The sequence below is a fragment of the Nipponia nippon genome, unplaced genomic scaffold (assembly GCF_047370975.1).
Source record: "Nipponia nippon isolate SJK-2023a ecotype South Korea unplaced genomic scaffold, ASM4737097v1 scaffold_13, whole genome shotgun sequence".
Classification (NCBI taxonomy): domain Eukaryota; kingdom Metazoa; phylum Chordata; class Aves; order Pelecaniformes; family Threskiornithidae; genus Nipponia; species Nipponia nippon.
Genome location: NW_028262324.1, coordinates 15133896 through 15155195, shown reverse-complemented (window position 1 = coordinate 15155195; position 21300 = coordinate 15133896). Strand labels below are relative to the sequence as shown.

The 21300-nt window shown below is 52.2% G+C and overlaps 1 protein-coding gene across 8 annotated transcripts in view; it reads left to right on the top strand.

The window, feature by feature from the left end:
* MYT1 (myelin transcription factor 1) overlaps nt 1-21300 on the top strand; it is a 68939-nt gene that overhangs the window by 4207 nt on the left and 43432 nt on the right. For 5 of the 8 annotated variants that reach the window (XM_087750248.1, XM_087750246.1, XM_087750247.1 and 2 more), the window contains exon 2: nt 19866-19966. In XM_087750248.1, the coding sequence (XP_087606374.1) occupies nt 19866-19966 (101 nt within the window). Of the gene's footprint in view, nt 1-120; nt 225-559; nt 812-19865; nt 19967-21300 lie in introns of those variants that run through there. The other 3 variants (XM_087750250.1, XM_087750251.1, XM_087750249.1) reach the window with 3 other exon arrangements.

Genomic DNA, 21300 nt, shown 5'->3' with positions numbered 1-21300 from the left:
ATTAAGTAAATGAGACATTGCCTTTAGCAGGCTTAAGAGTTCACACACTAAGGAGTATCAGATATTTAATTGAAACCAACAACCCGTCTTACACGCGTGTTACTGGTGTAGGGAAGTGGGCTGCCCTCCAAGAACTCTCCCCCCACAACCTCCCCCATGCAAATTTCATGATTGGTTTCCGTGATGTCATTTTGCGAAGGGGCAGACAATAGCTGTGGGGAAAGGTAAGTCAATATTATGTTCTTTCGCTGACAAAGGCAGATAATGCTGGCTTTTTCTTCCCCCCCCCCCCCCTTTTTTTTTTTTTTTCCCTCCCCTCCCTTGGATTGAGACAGAGGGGAAAGGCTTTCGGAGCACACAGCTGATGTAAACAGACGCAGGCGTTTCGCCTTTAGAGCACGAAGGCTGGGTTGTTGTTTTGAAAATTGCACTGGAGAACCGAGGGGATTTTTATGATGATCATCATGCTCCTAGGTCCATCTTTGCTCGCTCGCTCTCTCGCTGCCTGCGAGACGCTAGTGGACATGTTATGCTTCTGACTGAAAAGAGGTTGAATAAGACGAGAAAGGAGGAGATTTATTAAAAAAAAACAACAACAACAACAAAAAAGCACAACATCGCATTCAGCCGGGAAACTTTCTGAATATTTCTGGAAGAGGATGCTCGCCGGGTTTGTGGACCGCGAGATCGGTGGATGTTTGTCCGGAGGGAAGCGTGCTCGCTGTTAGCAGAAGACGCTCCCGGGCGCCGGGAGGAGTTTGCGCCGCCGGCGGCCTCCGCGGCCGCGGAGCTCTCGGAGGTGCTGATGGCGGTGCGCGCCCGCGGTGCGGGGCCGGGGCTCCGCGCGTCCCTCTCCGGCCTCTACCCCCCTCCCCCAGCCCCTGTAGGACCAAAACTCCAGCCCAAGTCTGCAGTTTCTCACTCCTCGGTCTTGACGGAGCTCCGCGCCCCGGCGGGGGGGCCGCGCTTTGCTCGCCGCCGGACGCCTGTGCCGAGGGCTGGCGTTTGCCCGCTCCAGTCGCCGGCCGGGCGCTCGCTCTTGCCGCTGGCAGACTTTTCTTTTTTTCCTCTTTTTTTTTTTCCTCCCCTCTTCCCCAGTATTGACTACTTTAGAGTTCTCTATTTATAGCAGCGAGGAACAAGGGAAGTGTGCCATGTTTGTGGATTTCGCTCTGTACATTGACCACGACAGAAATCTGCGGGTTCTTATTTTTAGCTGGCTCGGAAGAGGCTTTGCTTGGCTAATCTCTTTATCAATTTTAGCAAAGTTTTTTTTTTTCGTTGTTGTTGCTGTTTTGTGGGGAATTTGGGGCGAGGGCGAAGGGAAGGGGGCCGATGCCTGAGGATAAGCTTGCGCTGCGATCGACCCGGGCGAGTTAGGCTGAGTTTGGGGCGCAGTTTGCCGGCGGGCAGGACCGACCCCCCCCCCGGGGAGGCGGCCCCAAAGGGGGGGCTCAGCACCCCCCGAGGCTCGCCCACACAAAGGGGCAGGTCGTGGGGATCAACCCCCTGGGAGCAGGAGGCCCGGGGCGTGCGGGCCCCCCCGAGCCGGGCCGCCGGGGCAGGGAGGGGGCAGCGCCCCCGAGCCGGCCGGGCGCAGGGCCCCGTCGTCCCGCTCCCCCCCGCTATTGTTGAGCCCCCTCGCTCCGAGCAGCCGCTGAAAACAAGTGCCCAGGCTAAATCCTAACCATCGCCCTGCCGCTACTTTTAGGTGTTTTCTTTTTTTTTTTTTTTCTTTTTCTTTCCCTCTCTCTCGTTGGCTCATCTGCTGTTATTATCAGCCTTTTCCATATGGCCACTTTAATTAATGGCAGACAAAAGGGGGTTTGGGGGGGGGGCGGGAGGAGGAATCTAGGAATTAGAGTTTATAGTTGGTTTGTCTCTGATGCTGTCATAGAAACCAGAAGCAAAGATGCCGCCTTTCCACTTCTTTGTATGATCCTGTTTATTGTTCCCGAGCGGCGCAGATCGGAGCAGGCGCATGTTGCAAAGCGCAAACCATCGCCTGCTGCTGCGGCCCGAGAAACCCGGGCGCGACCGGGCCCCTTCAGCTCTTTCTCCCCAAAGCTGCCTGCCCTCTCCCCTTCCCTCCCCTCCTTCTCCTGCCTCGGGAAAACCAAGGATAACTTCTTTTTTTTTTTTTTTCCCCTCTTTTTTTTTTTTTTTTTTTTTTTTGGCAAGTGGTTTCGGGGTCTGTGGGATCCCCGCCGCACAAAGGCGACAAGAGTAGGACAACTCCAGAAAGTTGGCTTTATCCCTTCGCAGAAAGCAGGCGGGAGCTGCCCCTTGCGTCCCGGCAGAGCGGGGGCCCGCGTACCCCGGCGCGGCGGGTCCGGCTCTGTCCCGGGGGGCCGTGACGGTGGGGCGGCACCTTCCCAGGGGTCCCGTCGGGGAGGGGTCTGCGGGGGCAGCTGGTACCGTAGGAAAGCCAGAAATGCAGCCCCCCCCCCCCCCCCCCCCCCGCCCTGGGAGCCCCTGCAAGGGGGATCCGCGGGGCTCGGCCCGGCTCAGCCCCTGGCCCGGCGGCGGGGGGGGGGGGGTGTCCCGCTGCGGGACGGGGCTTGAGGTCACTGCCAAGGGTGGCGTTGGTGGCTCTGAGACAGCGGTGCCCCTTCCCCTTTGGGCAAACCCTGGGCTGGAAGAGGAGGAGAACCTCATCCCCTGAGGAGCCCACCCCGGCCGTGCTGCTGCTCGGTGGCCGGTCCCTTTGCCCCCGGGCTCATCCTTGTCCCCAAAGCAGGGGGGACACGGAGCAGGGGGAGAGCAGCCCAGGGGTCGGGGCGGCCCCCCCACCTCTCCCGGCTTTTCTTTCGTAGAGCCGGGCTGTGTTGGTTTAATGGCCCCGGGCTGGGGTGGGAGAGAAGCGGGGGGGGGGGGGGGGGGGGCACAGCGAGCCCAGGTGCCTTCCAGCCGGGGCTGGGGGAAGTCATTAGGCCGGCGATTAACCCAGCTGGGCCGGGACTTTCCCCAGCAACCCGGAGCCGCAAACTGCGGGCCGGGGGTGGGCAGGGGCAGGCGATGCTCCGGCTCCGCGCCCCCCTCCCCGGCCCGCCGAGCCCCCGGGAGCCGGCAGCGGAGCGGCCCCGGTTCCCGGCAGTCAGATGATGAGGGCAGGGCTGACTTTGCAAGACGTAGCTCGGCGTCAGAGCAGCTGCCATTTTAGCAGACAGTGCTAAACTCCCCCCCACTTATCCCTCCCGTAAGCCTCGGCTTTGGGGTGCCGCCTCCAAACTTGGCTTCTTGATGGGGCGTGCTGTTCTTCTTGGGTTTTGGGGGGGAACAGTGCACGCTGTCAGCAACACACCCTAAACAGGCTGAATTACTCAGCTTTTGGAGCTCAGGAATATAAACTCTTCTCCCTCCCCCAAACTCCAACGTGATTGTGCATCAGGGCTTGAGGAGGGCAGGTGAGTTTATACTCCTGAGACCCCAAAAATCAACTGGTGCAATGCAAAACGATCCCTAGCTCCCTATCCAGTGAGGGATAGAGCCCTCCGTTTGCAACCTGGGGGAGCTTATTTTGCAGAGGGTGCTGGCATCTGCCCCACTTGAAGGTTTGGGGGGACCCTTTGCCCCCCGAGAGCTGAGCGACGAGGGGAAGTGGCAGGTTTACAGTAAAGGCCGGAGCGTGCGGTGGAAATCGCCACGGCTGGGCTGGGCTTCCCAGAAGACATGAAATCAGCCGTTGGAAGGCGGAGGGAGACGGGGGAAAGCATCGCGTTACCGCTGGGAAGTCAGACGGGAGAGTTTAATGGCAAAGCGGGGGGCAAGACCCGGTCTCCCCTTTGCTTTGTGTGCGTGTGTGGCAGTTTGCAAATGGAAGGACTTAGTTTTACAGCCGTGAACTGTATGGCTTGGTGGCGAGAGCTCTTTCCTTGCTGACAAAGGACATCTCCTGTTGTCACTTTATAACTGTTCCCCTTTCTCGGACGTGGGAGCTGGAGGTGGAGGATCCACATTGTAAACTTGGAGCTAGGAATGCGTCACCATGTGGTACCCCCCTTTCCCCAAGAAATCCCCTCTTTGAGTTACTTGTTGTGCAAATGCCATTTACTCCCTGGCTGTGCAGACAAGGATGCTGACACCCCGGAGGGAGGCGAAGGTGGCTCCAGAGCCCAGATTTATTTGTCTTTTTGGGAGGTAGCTGTGTGAAAGGGACTAGCAGGCTGGGATTAACTCCCGCCCATCCTCTTGGTTCCCAGGTATTTCTAGAGATTTGACGGGGCAGAAGTTGCTGTCAGGAAGCCTTGCTCTTCCCACCTTTCTTTCCACCTTTCTTCTGGGTTTTGCTGGCTTCTACAAAGAATAACTCCACCACCTACATACCAGCCCTGGGTGTGCTGCAGAGTCCCCCGGCATCTCTAACATCCTTAAAGCTGGCTTGCATGAAACCTCTCATCTTAAAATATTCTGTATCGCTTCTGAGCCTGTTTACCTTTGCAAAGTAGAAACTTGACCCGCCACCTAGTCCTTAGAGAGGAGATCATCGTCTGAATAGAGAAGCGTGGTGATAAGCACATGCTATGAAAAGTTTCTGGGGTGGGCGAAATGCCTCGAACCACCTTGCTTTTAGAGTCAAATGAATTTACATGAGATTTCTGCTCCGGGATCTGGGAGCAAGGTCAAGAGTAATGGCAAAGAGCAGGGCTGGGGCATCCCTTCTGCTCCCTTCAGAGATGGGAGGGAAATCTGCCACCCCTCGCTCCCCCCAAATATTTTCACCAAGGAGAAAGGGGCTTTGTGCGTGTATATTTGGAGGAAGCAAGTTTCCCCTCTTGGCAGGTTAATCCGTGGAAGGGAATTTCTCGAAGTGCAGCGTTTGCCCTTGCAGAGCTCGGGAGCTGCTTTGCTGGGAGCGGCGGGGCGGTGCCCTGGCCCTTTGGGACAGGACCGAGCCACAGAAGGTGAAGAGCAGTTTCCAAGTGCCTCCTCCCCGCACAGAGCCGCTGGCCTTCCCCTGCGTGAGAGCAGCGGCGCGGGAGGGCATCCCTCCGCTTCTCGGAGCTGCTTTGCTGCAGCATCTGCTGTGGGGGGAGGTTGTTTCTGCCCTGGGAACAGCCAGAGGTGGGCATCGAGGTGGGGACACCTCGAAGGCATGAACCTGTGTTGAACACATATTTGAAGAATGCAAATGTTAAAAATCATCTGAATGGAGCAACTCCTTGAAAACTTGAAACATTTTGTGGATTTTCTGTGTATTCTTTTTTATAGAAGGCACAAGTGGGGGTTTTAAGGAAAAACGGCTAAATACATAACACAAAACTAGTGTTTTTTCTATTGTTGAGGTTATTCATCCCTACAACACTTCTGTGAGGCCTTGCTGTGGCTTTGCAGGTGGGGATGGTGAGGCAGAGAAGGTTTCTGGGCCAGACTAACAATCCGGGATCTTACTGTGAAACCTTGGTCCCTTTGAGCAGGCGTTTGCCCTTCGGGGGACATCGCTGGTTGCTTTTTAAAGCAATGTCTCCATCTGCGCTACAGGAGCCTGCGGTGAGGCAATGCCTGTATGAAACTGGTCCAGCGGTGCTCTGGAGGGACCCAGCACTGGGAGCTGTGGCCGTTTTCAGGCAGACCCAAGAGGGCAAAGGCACACGTGGCTCCGGCTGGTTTACGGATGAGCGTGGGGAGAGGAGATGGGCTGGGAGCGCGGCCAGGGCTCCCTCCCGCCTCCCTGCTCCTCTGCTGATCCCACCAGAGCACCCTGCTCTAGCGACTGCCACGCACGCGTTCGTACGTGACTCAGGTGCCGGGGTGCTTTCTAGCAGCATGGAAATGAAATTAGCTGAGAGAGCTCATCCAGGGACGGGTGGTCTGGTGTGAAGGGAGGTCAGGGAAGGAAACAGGGAATTTCTGGGCAGAGTTTGGTTGAGGAAAGGGTGGCTGAGATCACCCTGTCCTACCAGCCCGGCTGTTCCCAGCGAGTGTCAGTCTTATAGCAGAATAATGAAGTGACACACTCTGTAATACTCCGCTTTTCATTTTGGTTTGGTTTAAAAAAAAAAAAAAAAAGATAAAAATAATTTTCACCTGAATTAAAATACTTTTGATCTTTGTCTTTCATTGAACTTTTTGCTTCAGAGAGAATAGATTAATAAACACTTTCAAATGGAAAAACATAGTTTGGAAAGGTCCCGCTTTTATCTTTAACACAGAGCTTTATTGCTAACCTGGGCATGGGCTGGCTGTCCCTCAGTTCCTTTTTGTCTTGCTTTTATATCTTAACAACAATAAATTTGCTTTTATTGTGATCACGCTGGCCTTTACTGGTCACTTTTTATTCTTTCCTTTTTTTATTTTGAAGTCAGTACATTTAAAAAAATTGCAATGTTATTTTAATCAGACCAAATGAAAGAGCAAATCAGAGCGAGAATTTTAATCTGCCCCAAGCAAAACTGCCTTGTACATCTGTCATGTTGGGATTAGTGGAACTCTTTAAAGAAGCTGAAGACTTTTTAAACAAAGTATTAAACATTTGTGACCTGATTTCCATTCTTACAATATTCTCATTAATAAGAGCGCAGGCTGAAAGACATCTGTTAGGTCCTATTTGTTTTAAGAATATTAAAGAATAGTAAGAATATTGGAGGGTGGGGGGTGGAGGAAATCTAAATGCAATATTTAGAGGCAAATCTCCAAGCTGCAGTTTTCCAAAGTGATTCTGTGCCTAACTTGGGGCAGGGTGGGGGGAGGCACAAGTCTTGGTAAAGCACGTCAAGTTGCATGCTCTATATCGTTGGTCTTGCTTGGCCAGGTTGGGCTGTTAGAGCTTGGGTGAGCTTTGCCTGGTGCTCCATCCCTGCTTCAGCAGTGGAGGAGAGGTAACTCTACCTTCCTGAGATAAAACCTAGTCTGAAACGAAAAAACAAGCAGGGATGCAGCCTTAAATTGTACACGAATACAACTCGTACGCGTGTGGCTCCTGCACGCATCCAGTGCTGCCTTGGAGCAGCCAGAAAACAGAGTAGGAAGGGAGTGAAAATGTCCTTCTTGGGTTTGCTGCGTGTGTTTTGTTTGATGCTAAGGCAGGTAAAGTAAATGGCCCAGGGTGGACCCCTAAGGAGAGAAAAAAAAAAAATAAAGCCAGGCATGTGTTCGGGGAAACTACTTGCTGAAAGAAGGCTTCACTATTAACATGGGTATATGGTTTAAGAGAAGGTTGCTGTCGACTGCAATCTTTGCATCTTGTTTATGCTTGCTGGGTAAAATATTAACTAAAGCATCTGAACATAAAGTTCTGGTGTGAAAGAATATCAGCAGGGGAGAGCCATATGGTGCCAGCCTGCTAACAAAATACCAAACGCTGGAGATTCCTTTTTGCAGAAGACTGAAAACTCTCGTTCCCATACATAATACATGAGTTCACGCCTTTGATTACTCTAAACATTAGTCCAAGCGGTACAGGCGTCTCTTTGGAGCTAACACAACTTAGGGCACACGGTTCTCTTCCCCCCTCTTCCTTTACATAAAAGAAATCGATGTTGAGCTGTTAAGATACGAATACCCAATAAGCTGTAAGACAATATGTTTCCGAAAGTGCTGCGTAAGCTGCCTTTCCTCTAATTAAATATAAACTGCAGTCGAGACTCGGATTTCTTCGTTCCTTTGCTTGAAACCGTTTGCCAAGCACGTGGCTCTCCCTAGGACAGCATCTGCAAGCCAGGTTTGTGCCCATTTTGGGGAAGCCTCTCGCTCCTCATGGGTGTGATCAGACCTTTCTGATCGATGCCGAGGGCCGTAATCGTCTCTCTGAGCAGCGGCTCGTGGGCGTGCTTACCTGACCGCTCTCTGCGAGCCAAGGAGTCGGGTGTATTCAACAGCAATGGATTCAAACCTCGCATTAGGAGGATCCCCTGGTGAATATTATTATAAGGTACCAGAGATGGCTCTGGGGGAGCTTTCATGCACACGGTATTTAAAAACCAAGGTATTGCTGGCAAACTCTGTAGGTGACACTCTGAGCACTTTTGAATTTCTTTTTTTAAACAATCCTTCGAAACCAACAATTTGATGTTGAATAACTCTGCCTTGTGCTTGTCGCTGGGCTCCCTGAGTGCGGCTTGTTAAGTTTTGTGATGAGTACCCAATTACCTGTGCGTAGAAACACCCACGTAGCACAGAGAAACCTCCCCAGCAGCTGCCTTTGGTTAACCCCTGTGGCCTCAGGTGTTCCAGAGCCGGAATCTGGCACCTTTCCCTGCCCCAGGTGCTCTCCAGCCCGGGAGAGGCAGCTTTGGGGGGTGGAAGGTGATGTCTGTCTGTCAGCCATGGGTTTGGGGCCAACGCTTGCATTTGAGTCACCTGTTTCAGCTCTTGGACATCCAAACCTTCTTGGAAGAACATCAGGTTTAGCACCTAAATGCAGAATTGGGCTTTCCTCTTTCGGCACTGGCTTTTCCCATTCTGGCTGTATGGGCAACGTGGGGTGATGGGATGGAAATGAAGTCAAAGCCCAAACCCTGTTGGCTGAATGACTGGTGAAAGTTTTGGGGTAGGGAAGAGTCTGGTCTGCGAAGCCGTGTCCCAAGGGGAGATAAGTGAAGGTGCCAGATGGGCTTTGAGAGAAGTTACTTGATTTCAGCCAAGAGTTTTTGAAAACCTTCTTGTAATGGGGTTTGAAGCCTAAGCAAGAGCCTTCCTTTGGGTACGTGAGTCCAGTCCTCGCTCTGTACCTAAAACCCAAGCGTCTGCACAGGAATGAGAGAAAACAAATTAAATCCCTTCCCTGGTAAAGGCAAAAAAAATCTTTATTTGTAAGAAATCAAAAGCCTGGGGTGGGGGATACTCTGGGTACAGTTATCTTGCAAAGTTAGCCCTGCTCGAGTGGCTCTGCAGAGAGGAAAGTAAGTTCGTGCCTCTGAAAGCTGATGTGGCCATAAGCGCGTCTCAAGTCCCAGCTTCTCCTGCTGATGCATATGTTTCTCCTCCATAATTTTGAAGCTTTGCATCTAGCGAGCTTCTGGCAAGTGGAGTTAAAGGTTTGTTTGTTGCCCTCAATATTTTGATGTAATTAGTCAGTGAGCAACTAGCTGCTTTTGCCCAGAGAAACGCTCTCTCCAAGAACACAAGTGACAGGAGAGGATTAATAGCCTTCTGGAGAGAGCTGCTCTGGTTTTTTACTGTAAAAAAAGAAAAAAAAAAAAGAGTGCCTGGGAGCCATGTTTTTGCTTTAAAAAAACCTGACAGTCTAAACAGTTAACTTTGCCTGCAGTGTCTCAGAGAAGCACGGAGTTGTCAGCTCCTCTTGCACATCCCCTAGAAACTTTCGGCTCCCTCCTGTCACGGAGCGGCTTTCCTGGCTGCCGGGGAGGCCGGTCGCTGCCGTGCCGGCAGAGCAGCTCTGGCAGGTTGGCTGCTTCCCCGCTGCGCTTGCCCGCCAAGCAGGGACATTGCTGGGGAGAGCAAGGACGCCCCATCAGAAAGGGAAAGATTGGGACAAGAAGGGTTTGGAGGAGAGAGAAACTTCCCAGTTAGGGGATATGAGCTAATCCTTGGCTGCAGGGTCTGGGGAGCGAGTGCACCGCTGGGGTCTTGGGGCTTCCCTGCTCCTGGCCAGGCTGGAGCTCAGCATCGGGGCAAAACCGATGCAGCGCAGTGGGCTCAGCCCGTGCCAGCAGCTGGAAGGGGGATGAAAGCTGCTCCAAGAGCACCGCCCATGGGCACCCAGCTGCTACCCCATCCCTCCTCCTCGTTGTCCCCACTTCATATTGACAAGCAAGCACAGGCTGCCGTAGGAAGGTATCACTCGCCTCTATTTAATTTCAATTACACGGGGTCCGCAGGAGCGCTAAGAGCGGTGGCAGCAGGGCTATAAACTTAACATATTTGATGATTTTCCCTCTTTTCAAACAAATGGCGCACAGCAGCCACCCCATTCAGCAGCGATGATCCTGGGGGGGCCGCGACATTATGGCTGGCAGAGCTGCGCGCTGCAGCGGAGGCTCCTTTTTAATAAAGCCGTTTGAAGGGTCAGCTTAATCACCTTGTTTCGTGGTGGGCAACATGGCACCCTGCGTGTGCCCCTGGTCCAGGACATTTGGCGTGGAAATGAGCTCCGGTTTGAGCGTGCCGAGCCTGTGCCATGGGAAGGGATGCAGGTGGGGGATGTGGGGGGCCGCGAGCCAGCGGGCACTGTGCAGTGCTGCCTCTCACCCCAGGGGAGTTGTTGCTGCACGATGATCTCACCTCCTTTTATGCCTTATTGCTTCTGTCTCTCTGACTCCATATGACACACGCTTACGTGTCAACTTTTCACTTCTTATATGGCAGCGGAGAGGAAAAGCTTAATATCATAAAGACAAGCTGGCAGCTGGGAAGTAGCCCATTTAGTCATCTAACTTTGCGTCAGAGGCACTGCCAGCCTCTTCCCCAGTTCTTCCAGGCAGCTTCTCCCTCCTCTGCCTGGCCTGGTGTCACACGTGGAAGAAATCCCTGTCCAGAAAACCACCCGCTTGAGCAAACGTTGTTGGACCCCTGTCCTGCGCTGGGGACAAAAGGGTTTGTGTCCTTCAGACACCTCTGTGTGCCCAGCTTGGGCCAAATTTGGGCAGAAGCAATGTGGTTTTTTGCAGCTTTTGTGTTTTTTTGCAGCTCTGTGTTTTTGCTCAGAACCTGTGGGGCTGAGGGTAAGGTTCCAGAGCAGATTCAAGTTCACTTGGGCTGTGACAGTCAACACTGGGACATCTGTGGAGGTTTGAAGCCCAGAAGGAACTAAAGAGTCATTGACAGCTAAATCTATAGATGACTAAAATGATAGAGAAAAGATCAGTTCATATCTCATCTGTTTCTTTTACTCTTGCCCTACAGACTGGGGAAATCTGTATTTGCTGCTCAGAGACAAGCACTGAGCTGAACGATGCGTTGCCCTGTCCCAGGAAGGCTGCCTGTGGCAGGCTTTTCTCCCTTGCTATTTCTGTATGTGAAGAACTTCATTTATCACCGTTGCTTTATACACTTGGCTTCCCCCCCGTGCGCAGCCTTGTATCCCCCTCTGCAAACACGACGCTCAGGCTCGCTCTTCCTCTTCTCTCCCAGTTTCCAAACTGATGATGGAGCAGCTTGGACACAGGTTGTCAAATACCCGAGCTGAGTTGATGCGTCCGGCTAGGTCTGTTTGACACCCATCCATGCTGGGAGTACCTCCCTGTGCGGGTGTAGAGCCGCTGTGAGAAAGGGGAGGCTTTGGTTGCAGCAGTTGCTGATGCTTTCTTTCACCCCTCAACCTGCCAGGGTGGGCTTGTGCTCCCGGTGCATGGGGACAGCCCTGTCCGCGTCCCCGTGGGTGAGCAGATGTGAGCCAAGGGCAGCCTGGTGTGCAGCTGCTGGTGCTGGGACCGCTGCCACGGTGGAAGCGAAAGCAGCAGCACGCTGCTCTCCCCGGAGGTTAACCCCTCTCAACAGCGGGGAGAAGGAGAGGTGAACTAGGGGAGTCTTGGAGCTGAAATGCCCTAATCTGGTTTGTTCCTCTGCATCCGTCATCTCATCGTGGCTGCTTCCCCACCAGCCCCTTCTTCAATCACCCTTCTCATGATTCATCTTCAGCCCCAGGAGCCCCAGTGCTGCGCCGGGGCCCCTTTGTACAGCACAGACACACCGTGCGCACGCACACACAACCCTAAAGGTCTTCCCAGACCACCTCAGATGGGAAAGGACATCCATGTCCAACACCGGCAGTGCCGGTGGACTTACTCCTTGTGCCCGCTGTGCTCACCCCATGCAAACCTCCCCAGTTTACACAGCTCGTTTTCCCCTTCCCGAGGGCTTCTGTGTGTCAGCAGCACCATGGGAAGGGTTTTACAAGACAGAAGATACTCTTGCAACCTCACCCTGAGCTGTCGGGTCGTTCCCTTCGGCAGCCACGCTGTCTTGGTGCCGCTTCCTTCTCCCTGGCCCAAGACACGCTTATCCAAAACCATCTCTCAAAATTCATCTGCGCTGAATTCTCCTGCTGGTGTTTCGACACATCGGCTCCATGGAGGCTTTCGATTTGGTATGAAAAGTAATTATTACCGGGATGCAGTTTAGCAGTTGTGTTTTACAGTGCTGGTAAGGTTAAAAGAAATAATAATAATAATATAAGAAAGACTCAGCCAGAGTAACTGCCTGCAACATGCTATTTGCATTTTTAAGGAAATACTTCTTTGAGACAGCTTGGGTGAAAGGTCGGCATTTGCATATAAATGGAAAAGAAAGTGTGTGATGCTGGAAGTTACATCTATATTATTTTCTCAGCAGTGAGCTGCTGTTTCGGAGATTAAGGGATGCGGTTTGCATTTGGCTTTTATTGAATAGAGAAGGTACCAGGAAAGCCAAATTAGAACAAAATAATGAGGAAAATGTGCAAGAAGAAAGAAGCAACATCCTGCTTCTCAGAGCTGCTCTCCTGCATGCCTGACGCGTTACACGCCTGTTTGCACACGCGCCGGGCACAAGCAGATGAGCGTTGCTGAGCAGGGCTCCCTCTGCGTGCACAAAAGGATGGACGCTGGAGATGAAGCCGGTGGCAGGAGCGGTCCACGCTGTGGATAAACGTGGCAGAAGGGGAGATGGTGGCACCCATCATTTGAAAGTGATAAGCTGGGGCTTGCTTGATATTTTCTTTCTTTTTTTTTTTTCCAATTTTTTTTTTCATTCAGGCTCAGGTATGTTTGGAGAGGAATTAATCAGCAGGCTTGTACAAAGTTCCTGCTATTGCAGTAGGGAAAGGCACACTTTGGGCAACTCTTAGTGACTGGCAGGGTGAAGGCAGGAGGCAGAGATGCCCATGGCTCAGGTCTTGCTCTCGTCTTGGAGGGGGTCAGCATCAGCTGAGAGCTTTTCCAGGCCCTGCTGTTGCCCTGGGCCTTGAAAACCCCAAAGAGATTCTCCAACAGAAAACCTCATCACTTTGTTTTCCCTGTTGTTGGTGGCCTTGCTCACCATGCTCGGAACAGCTTTGCATTTTGACAGCTCCCCCAAGGAGCCAGGGGAAGATGGGATTTTGAACAATGTTCACTCTTTAATCTTTTTGATCAATATACTTAAGAACAATGCACAGACAGCAGTGCTGCTGTGGGCACGCAGCATTTCTTCCTCTCTTGAAGAGTACACAAGTGATACAAGGATGGAAGGTGAAAATCACCTTCTTTTACATCTTCTGCAGTGCTGTGTAGTGTGCTTCTGCCACTTTGTAGAAAAAGAAAAAGGACTCTAATAAAAAGTCTTATTAACTGGCCATGAACACTGGAGCATGAATATTGCTCTTAATGAGGAGAGGCTGTAGCCTCATTTCCTTCCTTTGTGTCGTAGGTGCACTGAATGCTCCGGCTCCTGTTGTGCTGGGTGACTCAGAGAAACAGGGCGAAACACTGGTCCTTGCCCAACAGCACTTCGTGGCTCAGCATGCAGAGCTGCTGGGCAGGGGTGGAGAGACGGCCCCGGGTGAAGGACGGCAGCGCAGCCATTGCAGGGGCCTGGGGATGCCGGGTCCCACGGCAAGGTGATGTCCGTGCCTTGGTCCTGGTGGATCTTTAACCTGCTGCTGAACCCCACTGCTGAGGGCTTTGCTTCCTCTCCAAGGAGTGGGTTTTGCTGCTTCTTCCCTTCCTATTGCAACATGTCCTCATGTTTGGGAAATCTGAATCTTGCAATTAAGCCGGTTGCTCTGGGTCTTGTCCCAGGGCATGGGAAAGGGATGATTCACTTTTCCCATCAAGGACCTGGCAAAGAGTTCACAAGCATCCAAAACTGCCAGGTATGACAGGGCAAAGCACAAGCTGGCATGGCCGAGGTGGCCACAGGGGCTGACACAGCCGCCTGGGCAGAGGTGGCAGCTGATGGCATCAAAAGCAGGATGAGCCAAGAGGTGAGGTGGCATGGGGCCGGGAAGAGGACGTGAGTCATTTGTGCTTCATGCAGGGCTGGAAGAGGGAGCCAAGGTGGCGAATGCTCCCTGGGCTGCTGGCTGGCCCCTGGGCACTACAGCAGGAATCACTGGAAGGAGGGAGGCAGGTTCTTGTGGCTGGAGATGAAGAAACAGCCGCATCATGCTAGCAAGGACCTGTCCTCTTCCCTTTGTGTAGCCAGATGGAAACCCTGGTGCTCCCCTCCTCTCCTCTGTGTCCCCAGGACCTGCGGAGCTGAGCAGGGCTGTACTTGGCTGTTGGCAGTGAACACCCCTGAGCCATGCTGGTGCTGAGCCGGTCGCTTAGCAGGTTAGCAACGCATGCCATGCTGCAAGCATCCATTTGGCAATGAAAGCACTAGAAAGGTTTGATCCTACTGAAATCAAACCCCTTCCTTTCCTTTGGGTAAGGGGAAAATAAAAGATCAGAGTGTGCATCACAGACTTCATAACCTTTGATGTTGCAGCCTGTGGTTTGGTAGCACGGTGGTTAAGCCAGTGTTGCGTGTTTGTCAGGGCCATGGGATCAAAAATTCAGCTCACTGGTACGAGTTGTTGGGTCTCTGAACAGCCACTCAGTGCAGCAAGGTGCTGTCCGGCTCCGCGCTTCAGCATGAGGGGACATGGCTGGGAGTGACGTGGGGACGAGGAGCAGCAAGCCCCGGGCTGCGGGAGCGCGATGTGCTGGGTCAGTGCAACGATGGAGCCAGGGGATGGGAGCAGTGGGAGACCAAGCGCTTGGGTGAACTGGCCCAGAGACCAGCCCAGTGTGTACAGGCTGGGATATATGTATCCATTGCCAAGGGCGATGATGTTTGTCAGCTTGCTTTAAATAAGAGTTACTGTTAGAAAGTACAGGGTGGCTGTGACTCTCTTCATGGTGGAAAGGATTCCCCAGGTGCTGGGGGAGGATGACCATCTCCCAGTGTTTGCCCCCCATCCACCGGGGTTCACCAGTTCCCCGCTTTGCTGCTGGTGCAAACACAGTCATGGGGCCAGGTCCCTGCAGCTTGGCCCCAGCTTTAGGGGGGCTTGGCCCCAGCTTTAGGAGGAAACTGCTCATGGCTCCCCCATTTCTCCTTTTATAGAGATTATAAACACTTCGGCGCTTGTCCAGGTAAGCTCCGCAGGTGAGAGCATCAAAGCTCAACATCTACTTGGTGATTGCCAAGCTTCTTTCCAAACATGCTAAGGAGAAGTATCTTTAGGTCAGCAAATGAACAATAAAGAACGACCCACAATCTAGCTGGCCGTGCTACGTCTCCCATCTATACATCCCGTCCTAACTGATTATTAAATCATATTTGCTGATAAGTATGAGATGTAATATCTATTACACAGCTGTTAAGCCTCAATTAATATGTTTTAATGATCAGTCATTTACTGTGCAATATACAATTAACATCCGGTATTAAATCTTAAATTAAATGCATGTTTGGGAAGCTAAATTTGAAGCATGGAACATAGCCGTGCCGCAGTAAACAGCGATAATTGCATTGAATAGATGGTATTTCTGTGCCCTGAGAGGGGGTTAAACCAACATTCCTGGCATCAGAGAAGAACGGAGAAGAATTGCTAAAGTAGCTGGGTTCTAATTTTTCAGTGTATTTTGATCCCTACAGAGGTTTTAATTCATCTCCCTTGAAAAAAAGCACCCTGATGCTGCGTTCCTGTGTGCGTGAAGGCTGAACTGGCAGGCCCTCGCGCAGGGTATCGGCTCAGAGGAGTCCTTTCTTGGCAAGGGCTGGGCAGGAGCGTGGGGCAATTAGCCATGCTTCAGGCTGGATTGGGCTGTGCTGAGCCTGGGGGTTCAGTGGCTCAGCCGGGATCTGAGACTGAAGCCTTAAAGCAAAGACTCACGTTGCCTGTTGGAAGAGAAGCCCTCACTGCACTGTGGGTTTGGGGCCGCGCAGGAAAGCAAATTTCGTTGTCGGTCTCCAGGCAGTGGCCGGTGGCCATAGAGAGCAGCGTGTGCGAGCGATGCGCTGCAAAATGCACGGGTGTTAGCCAGCAAGCAGCGCGGAGGGGGTGGAGGGGCCCACGGGTGGCTTTTGCAGCTTAGAGAAGATGTAAAACTTGGATTTGAGATTTTGTGTGTTTTTTTTTTTAAATTCACATGAAACATTCGGTCCAAAGGACACCTTCCGATCCCTGACACTGCTGCTGTATTCGCTCTGAGAACTGAGCCCACGTTGTCTGGTGGGACACTGAAGGACCCAGCCTGTTCTCAGCACGTTGCTGCTGTGTTAACACAGCGTTCACCTTTCCCATAAAAAATGTGCCTGAACAAAGATGAAGAAAAATCTTACCCTCTTCCTTTTTCTTTTCTTGCACTTGGGGGAGCAACTGAAGACCGATAGGTTTTTCTTCTAGTCCTTTAGTTTAAATATGCAGTGACACATCTTATGAGGAAGCAAAGGATTCACCCACCATCTTTTCTCTAAGGAACCTGTCTCTCACCCCATCACTTTGCTACGGCAGAGGTAACCTCTGCATAGATTTGGAGACAGGCAGCCTGCAAGCAGGGGTCCCCCTGGCACCATAAGGACACGTGTGGGAGCTGGCTGACACCCAGGCAGCCCTCTCCTGCAGCATCCTGCCTCGTTTTCTATTCACCTTCTGCACCCCAAAGCTTCCTATGAGGTTTGGTTGGGTTTATTTTTGGAGGAACTTTCTGCCATTCTTTGGAGGGTTTAATTTTTTTCTGGCAAATCAATGCTTTCTTCTCTCTTTGGAAATGGAAAGTAAACCACACCCAAGTCTGATTAACATTCTGAATTGCGTGTGGTCTCCCTCCCAAGTTTCCAGATCTTCTTGTTTGGAGTTGATGAGGGTGACCCAAAGGTTTCACAGAACTTGCTCTTTCATGCCAGGATTCTGCACAACTAGCAATGCTTCGGTTCACAGCTGACCTTTCTCTGTAGATATTTCTGAAGGAGAGAAGGGGACGAATAAATTCAAGGTTTGGGAAAGAACCTGATTTGGAAGAGGACACACTGATGGTTTGGGGGATTGTCATAAATGTTGATGAGGAAAAGCAGCCTGTGTGCTGTCCCTGTGTGGGACCCCAGTGTGTGATCCAGTCCTGACTAGGTGGTGGGTACTGAGGATGGAGCGGGTGGGGGAAAGCTGGTGGTTTCCTTTGGGATGTGAACATGAGGCAGCGATCTATCAGAGCAGCTGAGCATCTAGGTTGTTTTTCAAGGGGGAGTGGATGCAAGTGCTCCTGGCTGTGAGCTTTGGCTGTCCCAGCTCAGTGCCCAGAATGTGCTGTTCCCTCCGGGATCTGCTTCCCATGGGCAAAAACTTGAATTTAAGGCAATATCCCGCATCTCTTCTTGGGTGGTCCAGGTAGGCGTTAAAAGAAGTGTCCTTCACATAGCCAGTCAGCTGCGTTTCTGCTGAACCCAGGGTCCAGAGGCGAGGTGGAAAGGGCAGAGCCAGCAGTGCAAGCTGATCCTCTCCGGAGACCAGATGCATTTAAGCAGCATGGAGTAGAGGAAATCTGATTCGCGTGTTGACGGAGCTGCCTTGGCCATCTGAACCAGGCTGGGCAGAGGGACAGGAGCGGGCAGGAGCGTGCTGAGCTGGTGCAGCCAATGCACCTTCAGCTTGGCCAAGGCTCCTTGCCCCAACACGCAGCCCCTTCCCCTCCTCCTGCTCACAGGAACAAAGGCACGGGAGGTTGGGATGGGGCCCATGGCAAGGACAAGGTAACATTTCGGGCCAGATTTACCATGGCAGCTTCTGGAGCTCACCCTTAGCCTGCGACTTAGGCACATGTGAGCAAAACAGGCCCAAAGAGGATAAGCGTGCGTGTGTTTTGCTATTTTTTCCCCCTTGGGGTTGAATCTCATGACCTCTCAACCTTTCAAAAATCTTCTAAGCTATCTTTAGGGTTATCGTGCATCCAGGATCCATTGTTTCTACAGTTTAACCCGCTCTCTGCTCCTGCTCCCACTGCATCCCAGAGAGGATGCTCCTGCTTTAAAACACGCTACTTGGGAGAAGGATGCTCAGGAAATGCTTCAGATGAGCAGGCAGGCTGTACTGTCCTATGAATGTACTATAGAAACATCTTTATTTCTTCTATTTTCATTTTTTTCCCCTTCTGTTCTCCTTTCTTCTGTCCCTTTCTAGCTGCTTTCCCACATTTTGCTTGGTTTTCATCATCTGCCTGGCCATCTGTGCCTCCCTGCTCCCTTTCCTCAGAGCTTCTCCAAAGCAGAATAATGTTTCAGCAACTCTTGGATTTTGTTTCCAAGCCCCGTGCTTTTCCCGTGGGTCCAGGCTGGAACACAGTGCTTCAGACAGGGTTTGGAGTGGAGTCTCCAACACAGATGTTTCTCCTGTGAAACCTAGAAAGGTTCCCCCCAGCTGCCCTGCTGGCTTCCAAAGCTCTCTGTTTTAGGACAAATACATGAAGGTGACTTTCACGGTCATCTGTCTTAGGCACTAACTTGGATTGTACATCACCATAGGGCAAATTACCCCAGTCTTTCAATGTACTCATTCTTGTAAGAGCACTGTGGGACATACTGGTTGTTCCTTAATGTCCTGTAGATAGAGAGTAGACACAGGCAGGGGAGGAATACATTCTTTAGCTATTTTCTGTGCGTTTGTGGTAGAGCAGATCTAAAGTTGCTTGACTGGTATCCTGCACACTCAGCAATTATCCATTGCTGGAAACACCCACCTTCCACAGGTTTCCTTTAGCATGTGTGAGCCCTCTCCCTGCTTTTGCTGTCTTTGAGATCACCCCAATAACAGAGACATCAAGTCAAGGAAGCATGGGAGCCTGTTCCAGCAGAGGAAACAAAGCCTCTGCCCTGAGCTCTTCCCCAGGCTATTAGCAGCCCGAGATGAATGAGCATGCCGGCATGTGCATAGCTCCTCATGTGCCTCCTTCTGGGGGATGCTCTCTTGTTTCCTTTGCATTGGTGGTAGAAGATGAATGGAGCAAGACTTGGAGAACAGGCAGTAAATTATTCAGTACTCAATGCCAGAGGGAGCCGCAATTAAAGATGCGAGGGGAAGGCTCGCAGCAGCGGCGCCCAAAGCAACAACGGTTTGCCAAGGTGAGCTGTGACGCTGGGGGCCCGGAGGCCAGAGTCTAGGGGCAAACGCTTCTGATCTCATTACTGCGAGCAATAACTGCGCGGGAGGGTAAGCTCTGCCATGCAGCTCCCGTGCCACGGCAGCTCCTCCGTGCTGGTCCAGCTACTGCAAATCCATCTGTGTGCAGCAGGGCTGGTGCCGGCCCCTTGAAGATGTTTCAAGTTGTATTAGATGACGGGGAAGTGCTAAGAATCCACTTGTAAGGCATGTATTTCCCATAATCTTTCCCTTCACTGCCTATCGCTGTAATAACCCGCTCCCAAAATGCTAGTGTCACAGAAACCTGCGTGGGGACCCCACTCGGCTCTCAGTGATGTCCAGCTACTGGGTCCCATCCACTGCTTTAGATGTGTGAATTTTTGTGAAAGGTTAAAAATGAACTTCATCTCTGGAAAGAGAAGAGGGTGTAAAGGTGGAGCAAGTGCGCAGGGCAGAGGAGCCCTTTGCCAGCTGCCACGGGCACTGCAAGGCTCCTGCGCCAGTGCTGGCAGCTGCCTTGCCCAGCCACCAGTGACACTCACTGTTAATATCGTGTTTTCCAACCAAGCTGAGCAGTGATGCCCAGTGTTTGGGATAGGCTGAGGGCGCACATGGGCTGCTCCTGCAGCTCGGCTGATGCGTGGGAGCCCATTAGGTGTCTGAGCCTTCATTTACCCCAATTGCAAATTCTTCACAGCTGGGGCTCTTGGCCTTGGAGTGGCACCATGGGGTTCTGCTTGGGGCATGGAGACCCTCGGGCAGGGTTTGAATGGCCATTAAAGAAAGCAGGCAGGGAATAAATACTGCATTTTTGCCTCTGGTTGATGCTGCTGATGGGGTGCCGGGCTGACACTGTATCCTGACCCCGTGTTCCTCTTCCCTTCCCCAGAAAATGAGTTTCGGGGCGAGCTGCTGAATCAGAGGTGGACCTGCGGAGAGAAGATCAGCAGCTGCGAGGGAGCCGCCAGCCTGCACGGCACACGCATCAAGGTGAGCAGAAAGCCCTCAGTTCTCCACAAGCGTGTACATTTTCGGTACGGTGACCTCTCGCCCCATGCGTTGGCCATGGGACGAGGGCCACGTGCTGCTCCAGCCCTTATGGACCAGGTGGTCCTGGGGGGATGGAGCCTTTCCGGTACCCAAAGCGATGAGCGGGACTTGGAAGTATCTGTCTCCTTGCTACAGCCAAACCTCCTGCATGGTGAATCCGGGCAGAGAGGGCTTCCAGCTGTCAAGATTTGGCTTTGAGTCCAGATATTTAAATCCTTGCCTTCCTCTTCTGTCCCATCCTTCAAGGGTGGCTCAGATCTGGATATTCAGGTCAGTCCCAGCCCTGTTAAAATAGGCCCTTTCTCCAAGGCGCCGGCTGGTCGGAAGAAGCCCCTCGTACGCCAGGTGAAGCTGTGGTGCCTTTGGAGGAGACAAGCGAGGCATTCATCCCCACTGGGACCCCGGGCAGCTCTTGGGGGCTCAACAGAGCCACTCATTTACTGCTGCAGCTGTGGCTGATGAAAGAGGTCCAGCCAAGGCTGTCAAACCTCCTGGCAGATTCACTGCCAGCAGATTAGGAAGCTTTAATTAAGCATAGAACTGGGCTGCTCATTACGCAAATGGCACTTCCTGTCCCATTTTGGTCTCTCGGTAACGAGGCACCATCTCAGACGGGTGGATGGACCCACCTGGGTGGTGGAGGAAGCCCTCCTTTGGTGACTGGTGTTCCCGACCCTTCCTGTATCCCCAAATAAACTGGGCCCTGGGAAAACCCCAAACCAGCAAAAATCCACCCTTAAAAAACATCCTTCTTCTCTAACAAGCTGTCAGCTGCAAGCAGGTGTCGCCAGGAAAGCTCACACCTTCTTAGAAAGCAGAGTAAGCAGTTGTTGCTATATTTAAAACAAGCTCAATTAAGGCTTTCCTATTGAACCTGCCAAATAAGCACTTAGATTAGATTAATAAGATTGTTGTATGTTAATAAAGCAATGATTACAAAAGGTAATATTCCTAGTACCTGGTGCTCATCTAGTGCTCTGCCTCTGCCAAGCACATTGCTAATATTAACTGTTTCTTGCAACCCCCAGCTCTGCTTATCTGTGTTTTAACAGTGACTGGTCTGGGGGCAAGAGGAGGAGGTGGGGAGGGGGCATCTGATGCGGGAGCAGGATTTGGGGAGCTGCAGCTTGTGGAGGTGGTAGTGCTGGTCCTGCAAAGCCAGGTCCACAAAGAGTCACGCCGTGGGATGCCAAGGGTACACAAGGGCCTGATCCTGCGCATCTCTGGCTGCAAGACTGAGCCTGCTGGCCTGAGGTGCGTGAGTGAGCAAGAGA